Source organism: Spinacia oleracea, chromosome 5 (assembly GCF_020520425.1).
Source record: "Spinacia oleracea cultivar Varoflay chromosome 5, BTI_SOV_V1, whole genome shotgun sequence".
Taxonomy (NCBI): Eukaryota; Viridiplantae; Streptophyta; class Magnoliopsida; order Caryophyllales; family Amaranthaceae; genus Spinacia; species Spinacia oleracea.
The window spans coordinates 579,346-598,549 of record NC_079491.1 but is presented as its reverse complement, the minus strand read 5'-3'; the positions used below and the strand labels follow the sequence as shown (position 1 = coordinate 598,549).

The 19,204-nt window shown below is 33.3% G+C and overlaps 3 protein-coding genes across 3 annotated transcripts; 1 reads left to right on the top strand and 2 right to left on the bottom strand.

Annotated features, from left to right (window-relative positions):
• Positions 1-974: 974 nt before the first annotated feature.
• LOC110775958 (transcription factor MYB2-like) lies at positions 975-3,179 on the bottom strand. The gene is made up of 3 exons (XM_021980551.2): positions 3,059-3,179; positions 2,504-2,633; positions 975-1,590 (listed from the first exon to the last, which is right to left on the bottom strand). Exons 1-3 carry the CDS (start codon positions 3,177-3,179, stop codon positions 1,080-1,082), a joined length of 762 nt encoding a protein of 253 aa, XP_021836243.1. The 3' UTR covers positions 975-1,079.
• Positions 3,180-9,120: 5,941 nt separating this feature from the next.
• LOC110776445 (galactinol synthase 2) lies at positions 9,121-12,277 on the top strand. The gene is made up of 3 exons (XM_021981009.2): positions 9,121-9,547; positions 10,432-10,755; positions 11,659-12,277. The coding sequence occupies exons 1-3, from the start codon at positions 9,215-9,217 to the stop codon at positions 12,037-12,039; spliced, it is 1,038 nt and encodes a 345-aa protein (XP_021836701.2). The 5' UTR covers positions 9,121-9,214; the 3' UTR covers positions 12,040-12,277.
• A 3,302-nt stretch (positions 12,278-15,579) lies between these two features.
• On the bottom strand, positions 15,580-18,703 carry LOC110776438 (ADP-ribosylation factor 1). Its single transcript, XM_021980998.2, has 7 exons — positions 18,547-18,703; positions 17,589-17,762; positions 17,436-17,506; positions 16,665-16,784; positions 16,443-16,561; positions 15,963-16,044; positions 15,580-15,870 (listed from the first exon to the last, which is right to left on the bottom strand). The coding sequence occupies exons 2-7, from the start codon at positions 17,734-17,736 to the stop codon at positions 15,865-15,867; spliced, it is 546 nt and encodes a 181-aa protein (XP_021836690.1). The 5' UTR covers positions 17,737-17,762; positions 18,547-18,703; the 3' UTR covers positions 15,580-15,864.
• Between the last annotated feature and the right edge of the window lie 501 nt (positions 18,704-19,204).

The window sequence follows — 19,204 nt, the reverse complement described above, 5'->3', positions numbered from 1 at the left end:
GTTTCCAATTTAAATCATGACACATAAGCATGCCATGTCATCATTGTGACACGCCTTAAAGGTCGCATGTTGCGACCTTTATCATTTTCGGTATTTATATTCTCATTTTCTTTATCTTATCTACCAATTATATTTTTTAAGGTATTTGCATTATTAAATAACGGAATCAATCACGTGTATCAATATCAATACCAAGCTGAATTTGGCCTAGTAATACAGACTAAATATTTTAAAATGATTGTGAAGTGGGTTCCAGTACGCCCGTCAATAGATCTCTTCCCCTTTCTCCCCACTCCTAGAGGGTATGAGTGATGCGTAGTATTAACCCTTGTGGTGCTGACATCATTATGTGTCATGTTTAGCTCATCAATAAATATAACGATGTAGCCAGGATATGAAGTTGGTGCATGTAGCTAGCATGACAGGGCTTGATTAGCTGTAGCCCATTTCACCTTTTGACATTTTAGTTTGGAAAACAAACAAATTGGTTCTTGTTGATGATGATGATGATGATGATGAAGATGAACAACTCCAAAAACCTAAAAATGTGATCAAAGATAATGCAGCAATGCATGTGAAAGAAACCCCACGCACCTTATATATGGAGTATACCCCATTAATCCAACTCAAAATAAGTGCACATCAAACAATGCTTGTCAATTCTCATAACACCTTTTAGAGGAGAGAGAGGGGGGGAGAAAGAGAGTGGAACCAAGGCTTGATCTTGGATCTAATGGTTAGAGTTTACACTCTCAACCATTAGTCCACATGAAAGTATATAGGTCTGTTCATTTCACGTTATTTCCACTTATTTCAATAAAATAAGTTCAAATAAGTTAAAGTACGTTTTGATATTTCAGTGTAGTCAGATAAGTTCAGCAAAAATAAGTGAAAAGTGAAAATTGTTGTATAATCGGTATGAAGTACAATATTGCGTATAATGTTTCCATTCAAGAAAATATTCATTACTCGTATGTGTTTGATACTAGGTCAATTTATATGCTACATTATAAAGTGGCTTGCCTAAATAACTTTTTAATTAACTAATGTATATGGTTTAAAACGGTTAATAATGGAAGTTAATCTTGTTGATGTTCCAAGAACAACATATTATCCCCATCATTGTTTAGTGTCATCTCCCATAAAAACTCATCGATCTGCTCCCAATCTAGATCCAAATCATCAGATAAACCGGACTCGGGTAAAACGTGGGCCTCACAACAATCTGTTAGCTCATTGGGCTTTGAATATAGATCAGTTGGCCCATCTTCATGTTGATCAAGAGAAGTTGGACCCAAGTGTATAGGTGTGTTGTTGCTATTGTTATGATGAGCATCATTAAGCCCATGCCATGGCTCATAAGTTGGGCCATCACTTTGGGCCTTTATAGTGTAATTTGATGTGGCAGTTGCATTAGCTTGAATTTGTTCAAATAGTTTAGGGATCCAAATACGGTGTAGAACATCTCTGAATTCAGGGCTGTTTACATGGCATTGAAACTGCCTAGCTAAATTTTGCACCTTTGTCCTCCAATAGTTCTTAACCTCATTATCTGTTCTTCCTGGTAGATGTTCAGCTATCTTTGACCACCTACACATTACAATAGTACTCCTTAAATATTGTTAACAACATATATAAACGAAGATAATATGTGTTTTGCTCCCGTAAAAAAAAAATAGCAAGGATACGTGGAGCTACTATTTTGAGTGCGGGGTCATTTGACCCCACTTAATTGTAGAGTTTTTTATGTACAATGTAAATTTTAACCATTTGCATCTACTAAAATAAATAAAAATATTTTGCACCCAATAAATATATTATTCTGATTGTGTTTCCCTTAAAAATATTTTACACCCACTAATATATTATTCAAGTATTTCCACCTTCAAGGCCATCTTAATGTCCACCTTAAAGTCTCAAAACTTCCAAAAGAACAGCAACTTAACCTAGCTAAAAGGAATACGACTTGTAAGAAAATAAGAGAGAATTGGTGAGAAATAATTCAAGTAAAGAACCTCCAACTTTTCCACAAAGAAAAAGTAGTCCTTTATTTGTTGACAGAAATTGAAATTATTAGGTTTCAAAATTAACTAAAGGATAAAACGTTGGGAATTTGACCCGAATATCACCCAACAATCCATGCACACGTACATTACACTCACAAATTTACCTTAGGTGAAATTGACTGGCAAAGCAAATTTGTGACAATATTGTTTACCAAATTAAAAGTTATTAGTGTGATAATCTTAACCAATTAAAGTTATATTATATTCTCCTTATTTCCACTTATTTTAGGATCAGATAAGATAAGTTCATGAAAGATAAGGGTTGACCAAACACAATTTATATTAAAATTAGTTTTGGAAACTTTTAACAAATTCAGATACGTTCAAATAATATAAGTTCAAGAAAAAAAAAATGAAAATCAGGTGAATAGAACGCACTCTATGAATAATTGTTATTCGAAGTTGAAGAAAAGGGGGTTGGATATTGTACTGCATACCTGTTGCCCCAACGAAAATGAAGTTCAAGAATCAGGAGTTGTTCATCAAGAGTAAATGTACCACGTCGAAGGTCTGGACGTAAATAATTTAGCCATCTTAACCTACAACTTTTCCCAGATCGTTTCAGACCTGTGGATTCATAAACAAATCACGATTGTCAAAATAAATGATCAATATATATATATACTTCATCTGTTCCTTAACTATTGCACCATGGTTGACTTTTACATTTTTCAACACATATTTTGACTCTTAATACATCTAACTATGTATAAGTAAAAATTATAAAAAGTTGATATTTAGAAAAAATATATATCGATACGAATCTAACAAGATACCACATTGCTACAATTTTTCTCATATATGAATCACAAAAGATGATCAAAGATCTAGTTTGAATAGTGTAAAAAACAGAATGGTGTAATATTTATGGAACAAAGTAAGTATATATACACAACTCAAGTACGTACTACATATATACTATTAAGTTTATACGGAGTATTCTTTAATAAATAAAAAGTAGTCCGTACAATATTGTTCGATCAGCATATTACCTGCAAGAAGGGAAAGAGTGTTCCAACGACCTTGACCATGGATAGCAGTCCATGGTCCTTTTCGCAATTCATTGTTGAGCAGACCTTCTTCCTCGTGGCTAACCCTAACCCTAGCCGCCATTGATTCATATTCTTCGCACCCTTTATTTGTATTATATTCATTTTTAAAGCTTGATGAATTCTTCGATCTGATACACCATTTTTAATTAGATCGATCTAGCTAACTGGCTATTCAATTATATATACTTGCTTTTCAAACGTACTATTAATTAGGTTAGAACTTAGAATATTAGACGTGAATGGAAGATTGCAGATATGATTAGTTAGTTTGGAATTTTATAGGCCTAGACTCTTGATCCTAATACAGTACACTACAAGAAAACGACAACCTAATTATGACGGGTCAAAAATCTCGTCGCAAAAGCCTTTTGTGACGGGGCTAACAACCAAACAATGACGGGAATAACCGTCGCAAATGTCTTTTACGACGGGTTTACAACGGATTTACGACGGGATTTTCTATTAACGACGACCCCTTTTATGACGGAAAGTGATAAATCCAAGGAAATTTTAACTTCTTCCAAGGAAATCCACATTTTTTTAAAGGTGATTTCCTTGGAAGAAGTGAAATTATTCCTTGGATTTATCATTTCTCTTTTATGACGGGTTCGCGACAGGAAATTCCGTCGTTAATTAACAATTATTGGCCTTTCGCGACGGGATTTTCCGTCGTTAATAGTACACTTTCTTGTAGTGGTACTAGGTAAGTACGTACATTAAATTATAATAATTAAGGAATCAACAACGAAAAAAACGTGCGCATAAATTTTACAAATAATAACTTTAAATTAATTTGCTATGTGTCCTCTCAATTACTGTTAATTATATGCATACAGGTGATCTAATGAATTCAGAAAAACATTCGTAAAAAACTAAAAAAACCCAACACCAAAGCTGAGTCACTTTCATTTCAACGTATATGTAAGGACTATGGAGTAGCGCAATTTAGAAGGTGGATCATGTTGCACATAGAGCATGGTGCACTCTAAGAACACTAGTATATAATTAAAAGAATATCTGGTTACGAGAAAAGAACATGAGTAACTTTTTTTATTTAGGTTTTTAATAAATAGTAAAATAATATATTATTTTTATAACAAAAAAGTGAAATATTATATCGCATGTTCTTTTGCCGTAGTGTCATGTTCTTTTGCTTATGCACATATGTTCTTTTGGTACATCATGCTCTATGTGCACCACGGTCCATAGTCCACAGATTGATGGAGTAGTCCTCAGCATTCAAACTAACCCTAACTCATGAAATGTTTTATGGATTGTAATTCATTCTTTTCAACAGAGAGTCGTTATTCTCCTAGTCTTCCTAGCTAGTGAACGTAGCTTACATAGAAGTACTCCAATACTCCATAATATATACTCCCGTACTATCGTATATACGTTATTGTTAGTGAACCACGTTAATAAATCTTTATACTTCCTCCGTTCCGGAAATATCGCACTATGGTTGACTTTTACTCTTCTAACCATTATTTTGACTCGTAATATCTCAAATCGTGTGCAAGTAAAAATTATAAAAAAATAATATTTAGAAAATATATATCGATGCGAATCTAAAATGACCTCACGTGACTAAAATTTCCTTGCGTACGAATCACAAAAAATTGCCAAAGTAATAGTGTGAATAGTATAAAAAATAAATGGTGCGACATTTCCCGAATGGAGAAAGTATTTAAGTTTGTTGGTTTTGTTAAATCTTCTTACGACATATTGATGATGTCACTGAGTATGGCCTGCTGCCTATTGTGGTTGGATATTGGTTGCCATTTCTCAAAATGTAACGCGCATATACTACGTATATTGTAACTTTTTAGCCAAATCGCAAGAAATCATATCATTATTGGTATGATAATATTCCCACGTATTTTTAATGGGATTCATAACCATATATTAAACATATGAATTGAAGTAATTTAAATTTTAAAAAATTTCTCATTAATGATTTGTTAAATAGCGTGTATGATATCAAACGTAAAATAAAAAATGATGGAGAGACTAGAGAGTATTTGTTTTTCTTTTTATGTGAGTGAGCCACAAATGACAATGTAGATTACAAATGGAACAAGGGATATTGTGATTGATTCTGATTGATACAAATAGAGAATATTTTCCGTACGAATTACATTAGTGATTGTGCAATATATAAAAAATACAAGGAGAATAATATGGTGTGAGTTTTGCTAATCAATCACGCTAATAATGTGAACTAAATATTTCTACAACATTTATAATCAATTAACATCAATCAGAATATATTGACATATTTTTTTTTTCTTTTTTTGTTGAAAATAATATATAGACATACTACGTACTACCTCCATTTCAGAAAGTTCTTTACGCTTTGAAAAATGGGTCCAAAGTATGAAAACTTTGACCGTAAATTCCCACTAAAATGTTACATGTAAGATCTTGTTAGATTGGTCTCGTTATTCATTTTCAGAATATCTACTTTTTATAATCTTTTCACATATGAAACTGGATATGTTAGTAGTTAAATATTGCATTGAAATCCGTGCAAATAGTAACTCCGTGCAAATAGTAACTATAAAGAACTTTATGAAACGGAGGTAGTATATTATAACAGTATCCTTCTTGTTATATCCATATGGAAGATGCCGTTAAGAATTGAGATAACGTTTCGTGGAGTAGTGCGTGTAGGGAATTTGTTGCCATTCCAATTAAACGGTTGACAATTAAGTAAAAAGTTAAAGTTACTTAATTTAACCTTAAGCTTTACAAAACATTCCTTAATAAGCAACTTAAGGTGCGAAAGACATGCAATTACAAATTATAGCATCTATATATACCATCATTTATTTCTTTGTTAGGAATATTATACTGTTTATCTTTCTTTTATTTTATTATTATAATTCGTTAATTAAGTCATAAGCCTTAGAAAGAATTTGCCAATTTGGTTAAGCACAAATAACGGGTTTTAGTGCATGGAACTTATATTCGTTCAAGATTAGAAAATTATTCAATTTTCCAAAATTAGAGATGGAATATATAGGAGAGTAAATGAGTCGAGGCTCTCAATAAATTACTCAGGTTCAGGCTCGGTTAAAGTTTGTTCATGTTTATTTATTTAATAAATGACCCGAGTCTGAACAAGTTTTGAAACTCGTTTGATAAACGAGCTTGAACATGAACACATGTATGCTCGTTTATTTAAGTTCATGAACAACACGTTAATTTATGTTCATGAAAAAGCTCGTATATTTATATATGTTCACAATCAAATTTGCTAATAATTGCTTTATTATATATTTTAAATCGTATTTTGACTTTTAACATCCAAAAAATATTATAGAATACAAATATTTTTGAATTTAGATGGCTCAATTAGTTCACATTCAAAATAATGGTTTCAAATGGTTAAACTCTAAATCGCAAAGCTCGTTTAAGAAAAAAAACTCGTTTATGAGCTCGGTTCGATTAAAAAAAGAGATGTTTATGAATCATCCAGAAACACAAAATCTCTTAAATGAACCAAACTAAAACATATATTTGGCTCGGTTGAAAGAGCTTGAGCTCGCTTAATTTAAATGAACAAGAATATGAACATGAACATAGTAGTACTCGACTCGGCTCGTGTGTACCCCTAAAAATATACAAGGATGTCATAGGATTACTCGAATTTAAGATTAGTAATTCTTTTAAACTTCCTTTTACCATAAGTGCAAAAAAAAAAGGACTAAATTTTCAAAAGAATTTGGAATCAATTAAAGCTCTTCCTCTTTTTGTCTCTCTTTTGCTTTCTTGTAGCGGAATTTCTTTCTTGCATTTCACGTGCGTTAGAGTTTCATTCTCACTGTGTTTTTTTTTTTACTGTATTTATGACCATTTTCAGTAAATCTTGTTTTTTTTTCTTTTTTCTTTTTCTAATAGATTAAAGTGAGTAAGTTTAAGAAAAATGTGAATAAAGTAATAATAACTGAATTAAAAGTTTAAACATTGTGGTATAAATAATGTAAGATGGTAAAAAAGTTAAAAAAATGTACAACCAGGTAAATAGTGATTGCAAGCTTTCCACGTAGAGTAGAAAATGATACTCCGTACATAAGGTGACAAAGGAGTACGTAGTTAGATTAGTTCTTTTTTTTTTTTTTTTTTGTTACGTACGTTGAAATTTGCATGCCACATTACTTTCATCATTTTAAAAACAATATATTTAAATATTTTAAATATTTAATTAGCTTCATGAGTCGGATCCGGACTGGATCTGAGTCTAAAAATAATAAATATAGACCCATTTTTTAGCAGTTGGATCCAAATCCTCCCGAAATTAAACGATTCTAAAAGTTAGATCCAAAGACTAAAAAAAACGAGTCTAACAGGGTTTGGGCCCGGCCCTAGCTTCCCTGCAAGCGTTAATGGTGGTAATTATCCTCAAATTCAGTTCACACAAGTTGCTTTATGCATATTATATGGTGTACTTTTCATGTTAGTTACATTAAGTAGTTATCTTCCCTCAAAAAACAAATAAAAATATATATATTTTTCTAATGCTCGTTTTCAAAAGGATAAATATAAAATCAAAGGTTATGTCACAGAAAAGGATACAAAGGGGTTAAAATACCTACTCCCATTGTAAAATGGATAAACATATATTTTTGTAATTGATGTGCACCCCCACTATTGTAAATAAATATTGTATATTTGTATGCTTGGACAATATAGCTCTTCTATAATTAATGATGAAAAGTTATATTATACGATGACTTGTAATGTTTGATAATAGTGCATTTTTGCAGAGGTCAAAATAGGTAATTAATTTAATATGAGCATGAAGTATTTCTGTATTTGTTTACAAACTCAATTGCTAATTTTTGCGAGCACTAATTGTTAAAATTTATTAGTAAACTAATTAACATTGATCATAGTGTGTAAAATGAATAAATACAAATATACAATATTTAGCTTATTTGTATATAAAAGATTAGAATAAGTTTAGAGACCCTAAGAAGAATTAAAACGTGAAAATAACAAATGTCGACGACCCTGTCCAAAAAAAAAAAGTGGACAGCAACGTCTATGAGAGGGACTGAAAAGTCAAGAAATTAATTTGGGCCTAAAAGTTAATTGATGTCACTACATTTTCAATGGTCCACTAGGCCCATCATACCAATTTCAAGGCCTGTATTTGCTGATGTCCGCCCAATCAGGTCCCCATTTACTCGCACCTTCTACTAGATTCCTTCGGTTTGCTTAAGGATGTTTTTGCCTTGCTCCCCCTACCGCCTACCGGCTACCGTCAAATTAAATAAGTGTAGATCAGGTGAACTATTCTTCTTATTACACGGGGTAATATTATTTTATACGTAATATAAGGATCAAGCTACTATGATATTACTAATGAAAACGGTATATATGATCTATCAGATAGAAACTATTAATATTCGACTTAATTAGTTTTTTTTTTTTGTGCGAATGAGCCACAAGGGCGGGAATGAGATTCAATCACAGGATTATTTGGAATCGGGATGGAAGCTCTAACCAACTGAGCTATCCATCACTCTCACTTAATTAGTAATTATTATATATATAATATTATTAATAATAGAGTGTACTCCTAAACTCCTAATGCGTTGCATATATTAATTTTTAGACTTCCCTTGAGCAAAAGTTATACTTCGTACGTAGTAGCCTATTCAAGTGGGATAGGTTTGCCGATCACCATGATCAAAAGCCACAATTTTCCAATGTGATAATACGTTGTACTTATGACCAAAATGTTACCAAATACAAATTAATTAAATAAAACATAAAAATATGTTGATCATCACGAGTTCGCAATAACCTCCTTCTCTTAATTAATTATCTAGCTGCTTCTAAAGCATGCATGATAGTAGGCCCCGTTCCAGAACCTTCTGCAACCGTCAAGTGTAGCCGTTGATCTCTTCAGCCACTGACGTGGCAGCCATCTACATCATGTTCAATTACACCTCCATTTTCTTGATTACTTCTATATAAACAACTCTTTCTACCCTTTAATTACCACCACTTCAAACACAACACATCAACAAAACAAAACAGTACCAAATCTAAATCTTCTCATCTTTTTTGACAAACTTTTCCTAAATGGCCCCGGAAATAGTAAAGAGCGGAGTTGACTCGGTCGGATTTACAAAGACACCACTGAGTCAACCCAGTAGAGCGTTCGTGACGTTCTTAGCTGGAAACGGTGATTATGTAAAAGGAGTAGTTGGGTTAATCAAAGGGTTAAGGAAAGTAAAAAGTGCTTATCCTTTGGTTGTGGCGGTGTTACCTGATGTCCCTGAAGATCACCGCGAAATATTGGTGTCGCAGGGTTGTATTGTTCGCGAAATCGAACCCATTTACCCGCCACAAAATAATACCCAGTTTGCTCATGCTTATTACGTCATCAACTATTCTAAGCTCCGAATTTGGGAGGTATGACATGGAATTTCTATCTTTTTTTTTTCTTGTGATTTTGTTCTACACGTGTCCATCGGTTAAAGTCTTGTAAGTACACCTGGAATCTCTTCCGATTCAAGTTTTATATTTTACACGCTTTTCCATGCATATTTCTATCCGATCTCAAAAACAAAAATAAAAATGCATATTTCTATCCATATTCAATATCTTTATTTAGTTGCGTAATATGGTTTACAAATAGGGAATTCGATCATAAGATATACTCGTGTTTTCAGCTTTAACCATTAAGTGATCATAATCATATAGACTAATTGCATAATAAGTAAGTGATCAAAGGCTCATAGTCATATAGATTAATTGCGTAATAAATGAGTCGTTATAAAAATATACTACCTCCGTTTCAGAAAGTTCTTTACAATTACTATTTGCACGAACTCTAATCTAATATTTAACTACTAATATATCCAATTTCGCATATGAAAAAGTTATAAAATGTTAGATATTCTGAAAATATATATCGAGACCAATCTAATAAGATTTTAAATGTAATGTTTTGATGTATATATGATTGAGAATTTACGGTTAAAGTTTTTATAATTTGGACACATATTTTAAAGCGTACAGAATTTTCAGAAATAGAGATAGTACGAAATATAAAGTTTGATATCATGAAATGTACATTAAGATTAAACTAATTAACAATAATAAAACAGTTAAATATTTATTTTGTTCACGTAAAAATGTGAGTAGTCCGTACCATTTTAGTTCCCAATTCAGGTCTATTTTTCAATAATTTAGAGTATATTTACTTTTGTAACTATTACAATTCATACATGATATAAAACGAAATAGAAAATTACTAATATATGTGTGGTGGGTGAATTAATAATAAATGGCAGTTGGTGGAGTACGAGAAGCTGATATACTTAGATGGAGATATCCAAGTGTTTAAAAACATAGACCATCTATTTGATTTACCAAATGGGTATTTCTATGCTGTGATGGACTGCTTTTGTGAGGCATCATGGAGTAAAACCCCTCAATATAAGATCGGATATTGCCAACAGTGCCCTGAGAAAGTCCAATGGCCCACCGCCGAGCTCGGCCCACTTCCATCACTCTATTTCAATGCTGGGTTCTTTGTGTATGAGCCTAGTATTCCTACTTATCATGATATCCTTAAGAAGCTTCAAGAAACCCCTCCTACCTCCTTTGCTGAGCAGGTACTGCCTCTGTTCTTTAAATTTTTCACTTATATTTTTTTGGTGCAAATGAGCCACAAGGCCAGGATGAGAATTTATCCCAAGATCACCTGGAACTCTAACCAACTGAACTATCCATTCACTTATTCACTTATTATGTGTATGGAATCTAAGTTAACATTTAACTATCAATATATCTAATTTTAAAAATGACATAGGTCGTTACTTGCCATCTTTCAGCCGAGTCATAATCATGATAACACGTACTTACGTGTCGTGAACGTAATTGAAAATTAAAATATTTAACTTATATAATCTATTATACTCTTTATGAAAAAATAAGAAAATCTTATTGAGTAATATTTTAATTTATTAAAAATATAATAAATGTTTTTTTTTTTTAATACGTACTCACTCTGTTCTTGAATATAAGTCACTTTTAAAATTTTAATACTATTCACAATGGGAGAGTATCTTCTGATTTTTTCCAATACGTATTCCAAAACATATTCACGTGGTATTTTTTTTGTTCATAATGTGTTGTTTAACAATATTAAACTTTGATATTTTTCTAACGTATATATTTGGATAAATTTACGTTTAAATATTGACCATATTTAAGAACAGAGGGAGTATTAACTTTCTATTTTTATATTTTCACAGTAAAAATATTCTATTGATAGTAAAGTAAAATATTTTGACGACGTATGACCTACGTGACTCCTATTTGTACCATTTAGAATTTTGCCAAGTAGGATTATCACAACTAAATGTTAGGGTAAGACGTTTATCGTGACCCATCCAATTTGTATTTGAAAAGATACAATAGTGAAATTTATTTAATCATGTACGTAATCACATTGATAGTGTAGTTTAAATGGACAATTAATTAATAAAAAAATGGTGTTGTAATTGGATTTGTAGGACTTTTTGAACATGTACTTCAAGGACAAATTCAAGCCACTACCAATTGACTACAACCTAGTGTTAGCCTTCCTATGGAGGCACCCGGAGAAGGTGGACTTGAACAAGGTGAGGGTGGTGCACTACTGCGCGGCGGGTTCAAAGCCATGGAGGTTTACAGGGAAAGAAGAGAACATGGAAAGGGAAGACATAAAAATGTTAGTAAAGATGTGGTGGGATGTTTATAATGACACGTCATTGGATTACAACCCTGCTGCCGAAGCTGCTTCTGGTGGCGGCGGCGGCGGTGGTGGTGGTGGTGTTATGAAGCCTGTTTCGTTTAGAGAAGCTTTGTCAAAGGCAGGTGTTGTTAACTATGTTACTGCACCTTCTGCTGCTTAGGTTTAGAGGATCGAGCTAGTTATTAATTAGGTTTAGGGACTAAATTTGTGTCTTTATTTTTAGGTTTCATTTTGTATATAGGGAACTGTATTTTGTATTTTGTTTTTTTTATAATTTTGAGTGCTTTGTTTTTGTTTATACGTTTGGAAGAATAGTGTGAATGCGTGAGAGTTATATTAATTGTAAGAGAAGGGGTGAAGTTATGTTCACAAATTGTTTATAAATAATGCTTACTAAAGAGTACGTTACTTAAATTGTTTATAGATAAATGGTTACTAAAGAGTACGTACATAAGACTTTTTGGTTACTAAAGAGTACGTACTTATATATTCTGATGTTCCAAGCTTGCATTGGAACATCAAAAAAAGTTGATTAATCTTCTTAATGTATTATGTGAACTATAAGATTAATGATATATAGTTGGTGTCTGTTTCTATCGTACGTGGTTGTTCTTTAAGTTTGAACTAGTCATAAAATTTGACAATCACGTACCTGTGAATAGTTCATTTACAGCAATTTTATAAAGCAATGCAATCAAAGGCCAAATCAGACGGAATTAAAAATTAAAAATACAGAACATGCAGAGATAAAAAATTAGAAGTAGTTGAAGGGGACATCTACGATTTGATATGGTTAACGATAACAAAATAAATTTAATTTATTTTGACAATTGACATGTTATCAAATGGTCGTTGTTGTCCTATACTTTTTAACTTATACTGTATGTACATCAACTAGTAATATATAAAAGAGTTCGTTTGATTTTTCTTTCTTTTGGGGGAAGGAGGGGATTCCATGCTCCATGGTACACGGTTGGGAGCAGCACTGCTACAATTCTACAAACAAGCTATATCATCAAATTAAGCTAGTTTGGTCGGCGTAGTTGGTTCGGGATGTGTCTTATAATCTCGTGGTCACAAGGTGAAACTCTTTTTACGTGGGAGTAACTATGAAGATGAGAAGTTGATATTCAGCTACGTGTAAGATTTAAGATCGAATATCATCTACATACTATTTATCTGCTTGCTTTTTGTTGCTCTTTCTGCAAGCAAGAAAAAGCAGGAGCACTAGATTTCTAAGATAAGATATATGTCGGCACTAAGTTTCAAGAAAATAGTCTTTTAGTAGCATTAAGTTAAAATTTGCCTTTTGACTATATTTTCATCGGATTTTTCACCAAATGCCCTCGAGGTTTACTTTAATGCACCAAGTACCCCTAAACTTTCCAGAATGCACCAAATACCCCTGACGTTTAAAACAATATCATCAAATACCCTTGAGGCTGACATACGTTAAGTCTCCGTTAGCGTGTGTTTACTTTTTTGCCCTTACTCAACCCATTTCTCTATTAATCCTAATATTAAACCTTAATTAAATGAATTAAACCCCTAAAATAATTAATTAACTATTATCTTAAAAAAAAAAAAAAAAAACCCAAAACATCTGTTGGGCTTCCTCTTCACTTCTGTCCTCTGCTAAACGCCATCATCATCATCCTCTTCTTATCCACCATTGTCAAAACTCGAACCTCCACATCCAGACCAACCCCTCCCCCTTTTTGCTTGCTACATACGTCGGCCAACTGCATCCCTTAGACCAATGCTAATTTCTATTAGTTGAAACCAATTTCCCCAAACCACCAAATCCAACCACCACGGCTCCGCCGCTTCCGACATTTGAACACCATCCCTCAACCACCGATCATTACTTCAATCGTACCTAGTTTTCTCATATCCAAGTCAAAATTTATCAATTTTTCAGATCAACAAAAAAAAGTGAAATTGACGAAAATCCCAATTGAATCAAATTGATTTTTTGCTAGGTTTAAGCTACAATGTTCGGTGATTTTTTTGGGTGCTCACAGTCGGCTACCTCGGGTTTTCCAAGCACCACAACTTGCATCATATCACAAGTTTTAATCTGGTTTCTTTCCTTTTGAATCCCAGAAATCTGCATCACCATTGTTGAAATTTCAAGAGAAAATTCGAGATACCCAGATGAAAATTAAAGCTCATTAAGTATATAATTCGATATACAATTCAGTTTTTTTTGTGCGAAATTGCTTTGGATTTGCTCAAAAAATCCCGACGAATTTTGGGTTTGGGCTTCACTACAAGGATGGGTGGAAGAGAAAAGAAGAGAGGAGACCGAAAATGCAGATCGGAAGAAAGAGGATAGTGGGTGGAGATTTCTGGCTAGCAACAAACAATAGTAGTGGATGGCTGCGACATTTGAAGAAATTGGTGGATAATTGATGATTTGGATTCAAGTTGAGGAAGAGGATAAAGATTTCCATGAGAAGGGGAAAGAATAAAGAAAAATGAGGAAAAGAAATGTTAACGGAAAAGTTAACGGAATAGACGGAAAATGGTCAATAAGGGTATTTGATGATATTGTTTTAAATGTCAGGGGTATTTGGTGCATTTTGGAAAGTTTAGGGGTACTTGGTGCATTAAAGTAAACCTCGAGGGCATTTGGTGAAAAATCCGTATTTTCATTGATCAATTGCATATAAAGACAATATATACTTGTGTATATATTAGGGGTAGCTAGGATCTATTGAATTCATTAGAGAATAATAGAGATCAATTTTTAAGATTTGGAAAATACTAAAACGTACGTATATACGTAGTTAATTAATAGTTATATTATGGGTAAGTTGTTTGGCTTGAGGATTATGATAACAATTGCATTTGTGCGCGCGTTCTATATTTTTATTCACCTGAATTTCACTTGGTACGTAGGAGATTAGATCAGTATTTATAATTTTATACTGCACGTCACAAAATTGGGTAAATATTTGTTTGGTACTACACCTAATTAAGAAGACGTACTGAAAAGGGTAAAGGTTAGAAGATATTGACACAGGGAAAGATCCGATAATTACAGATGAAGGAAAAAGTCTATTAAGTTGAATGCTTTTGCATTTGGTTTAAACGGAAAAACAAAAAAGAAAGGATGTAGACGGGTTTGATGAGCTCATGAATTATGTATTAGACATAAATCCAATTTTATTCAATTGGGAACTAAGTAAAATATCCTCCTGCACTCATGCATATGTCCAACTAGTACTATTTTTTTACTACAATGTAGTCCGTACTAATTAATTAAACGTGGATTAATGTATTTTTGTTTCCTAAGCAAATGGATTAGTTGTGGACTTCTATCTCAGGTCTTATTAATATTAGGAAATATGTCACAAATTTCATACATTATGTTCTTAATGGGGGACCAAACTCGTTTATCCCTGTTGATCACCCTCATCAATTGTCGTAAACGTAATACCCTTTAAATATACTAACATAAAGTTACAATCAATCTTGACAAATGAGCAAATTTTACAGGTACAACAGGTTATACGGTTATACCTTACAATCTACATTTAAGTTTTTTTTTTTCCTCGCTAAATGAGCAAATCAAAAAATAAAAATAAAAGCCTTAGTTGAACCGGTTATGCAGTTGATTTCATATATAGTAGATATAGAGAGCATTACAAGTTTACACCACTACATCAGGTATTTAAGTCACAGATCCGCCAAATTCTGCAAATTTTATCATGGTTTCAACTTTAAAATGAAAGGAGTTACAATAAGGTTCTAAAGAATGACAGAGGACTATAACAGCTCTGACAAGATAATATTACAAGTAATTGATTAATCAATCTCATGTCTCAAACTTAGACTACAGGAAGCAAATGGCTTAAACTGTCACTGAACAACATTAAGCTATGAAAAACTTGCAACGTAATGTAATAACAAAAGTCCTGTAAATGCTGGTGAAAACTCAACTATCTTCGTTCTAAATGTGAATCAGAGATGCTTTCATTTAAGCCTGTCAGTAAAACAAGACAATCGAATGAAATTAGATGTAAGCCATTAAATAATCACTGATGAGTGTGAATTGCATGTATTGCAGCAGCTTACCTTGCTTGCTATGTTGTTGGACAACCAGTCTAGACCCTCATACAGCCCTTCACCTGATGTTGCACATGTACTCTGGATGTACCTGTTCAAGTAGTTTTAGTACTTTGATTTTGCTCAGAGCAAGGGATTATTTTAGGTCCGATTCTCGGGCCCCGACCGTCTCGGCCAGAAATTTTAACAATTTTGACGGGTTTTGGAATTTGGACAACATAAAACTACATTTTTTGTTATAAATTTGGCCGGGGCCGAAAGCCCGGTGTTTTAAGCTCGGAAAAGCGGGTTTGGGCACATAAAAATCGGCCCAACATGATGGGCTGATTTGTATGTCTCGACCCAGCACAAACCCGGCCCGCCCAGCACAATCAGGTCTAGCGTAATCTTATAAGGCATTTTGTTGATACTTGATAGGGGAATGGTTGGATTGGATTGGATTGGATTGGACTGGACAAGATTGAGGAGAGAAGAGGGTAGTGTATTTACCAGTGTCGTTGACGGAGGGAGTGGAGACCGAGCTTGTCGGTGATTTCTGCTGCATTCATCGCATTTGGAAGATCCTGTTTGTTAGCAAACACTAGTAGGACTGCATCCTTTAGTTCATCCTGCAAAAAGGGACCCAATCAACCAGTTCAGTGATCATTGCAATGGAGTGCAGTGCAGTGCAGTGCATTGCTCGTTAATTTGTAATAGAGGGTAATTAACTACCTCATTCAGCATCCGGTGAAGCTCATCCCTCGCTTCAACAACACGATCTCTATCATTACTGTCAACCACAAAGATGAGTCCTTGTGTGTTCTGGAAGTAGTGTCTCCACAACGGACGAATCTGAAATCCAAGTATTTAATTTCATTATTTCAAATTGGTGATTGAATGATGAGTATTAAAATATACTCCGTAATCCCAAATGATTCTTCTGAATGCAATTAGTAACATTCTATCTTTTCCAGGTTAATTCACAGTCTAGTGCAATAGAGATACTATTAAGGATGAGAAAGATACTAAATTTACACAGAAATTGCAGCACTGAATTGAGAAAGCTCAGCATTTTGCTTCACCAATTTGAGCATGCAATGCTAGTCAGTAGTCACGGGATCAAGACAACCCGTCAGAGGTTAATGCCTCCTTGTATTCTCTAACCCAATTGTAGCTCGACTTCTTAGATATGGACGTACACTAAAGACTTCTCCAACTCAAACGTGCAAATAACATGGACGCTAAAAATGCTCTAAGTTTGACTTCCTATCAAGGATTGACTTCCAAACAACAATGCAACTCTGAGAAAGTGAGAAATTTCCTATATGAGAGAAACGAGTTCTTCGTTCTGCTTCCTACCAAGGATTGACTTCCAAACAACAATGCAGAAACAGTTCGAATATCATTGATTGTTCAAGCAAGTAATTCTTAAAAATGGTGGACTACTACAATAAATATGTACAGAGAGGCATGCATCAACTAACCAATATATATAGTATATACCTTATCCTGACCTCCAACATCCCACACAGTGAAGCTGATGTTCTTGTACTCAACAGTCTCCACATTAAATCCTGTTTAATAAAGAAAAACGAAAGCATCAAGAATAAGATCTTACCTTATTACTTGAAATGCAATGAAGATGTATGTACTTACCAATGGTTGGGATGGTAGTGACAATTTCTCCCAACTTGAGCTTATACAAGATGGTGGTCTTACCAGCCGCATCGAGACCTACCATAAGTATACGCATCTCCTTCTTCGAGAATAGTCTGCTGAACAGCTTGCCAAAAGAAAGCCCCATTTTCGCTTCCTATTAACTCGAACAATCTAAAACAAGCCTTAATGTTATTTGTTATCAAATTGCAATAGAAAAACGTAATCATCTTTTGTGTTGTTCACGTCATGTCTAATACAGAATAGACCAATGTTACCTAATTCTCTAATCACCCCCACAAACCACGAACCAAAAAAGCGAATTATAACATGAAAATGGTACCATTTTGGTCCAATTTAGCAAATTAGGAAGCAAATTGCGTAGTCTTTTACTAGCGAATCAGGTAACAGAGGATTAGACCCTAAAATTCTATTTCCAGTGTATTAAATGGTTGTACGATCAAATATATAAGCTAAAATGTGGTAAGACCAAATGGTTTGATTTGACGAAATGTGAGACCAAGATAAGCTGAATTCTAAAGACAAATTGCTAATTAGATTCCCAACTCCATGAATTTTGGTTTCTAGCACCCAGATCTAAGCCACATTATACTCAAGAACCAATTATCTTCCAAATTTTGATTTGGATAATTCAGCTGTAGAAACTAGAAAGACATGATCTTCATTCGTATTACACAAATTACAATCCAGAAATTTTACTCAATCACATTTTCTCTAGCACTTGAATATTGACAGGCAATTTATGCATGACAGCAATTACAAAAACAAATGTACAATTAACTGTATACTAAACCGCAAATCAAAAGCGAGATTCATGAAATTATGATAAATCAAGCATTAGCATCATACAATTAGCAGATCATGCATCAAAATTCAAGACATTATTGAAAAGAACACGAATTGTAAAGAAACAGAGAAAGGGTAAGAGGTAGAGAACCTGAGCAAAGGAGAGAGAGAGAGAGAGAGAGAGAGAGAGGAAACAAATCTGAAGAAAGTTATGTTTTGGAATGAGATGAAATGAGGTGAGGTGTGTGGAATATCCCAATTCCCAATTGCATGGAAGCCTTATTTTAGTTGCTGAATCTTTTTCCATTGTTAATTAGCCACCTAAGAATAAGAAAACCACGATTTTTAATGAAAAGGGAAAACATTTGCCGTCCATTCTAATTTTATTTTGACCATCACATAATCATTAGAGGAGATGACTTAGATATAGTTACCTAAAAATGGAAGGTGGGTACATCTTCAAAGAACGAAGGTATGGAGGTGTTTACGTATGAGAGGTGTTAAAGAAAATTAGAAATTTGACCATTTAAGAAGCTATTGGAAATGTTTGGTTAATAGAGGTTTGAAAGAGAATTTTAGATTAGTTTATATCTATGTCTTTAACGATCATTTACACTTAAATAACTAGCAAATAACAATTACTTTACCAAACACTTTACACAAGCATCTAATTCAATTAGCTAGTCAATTCAGCTAATAAAAGTAGTTAGTCAAACCAACTAACCGCTAGTTCCCAAACAGGGTTGAAGTATTTTAGATCAGAAAAAGTATGTACTTTCAAAAGATTTATTTTGTTCTTCTTCAAACTT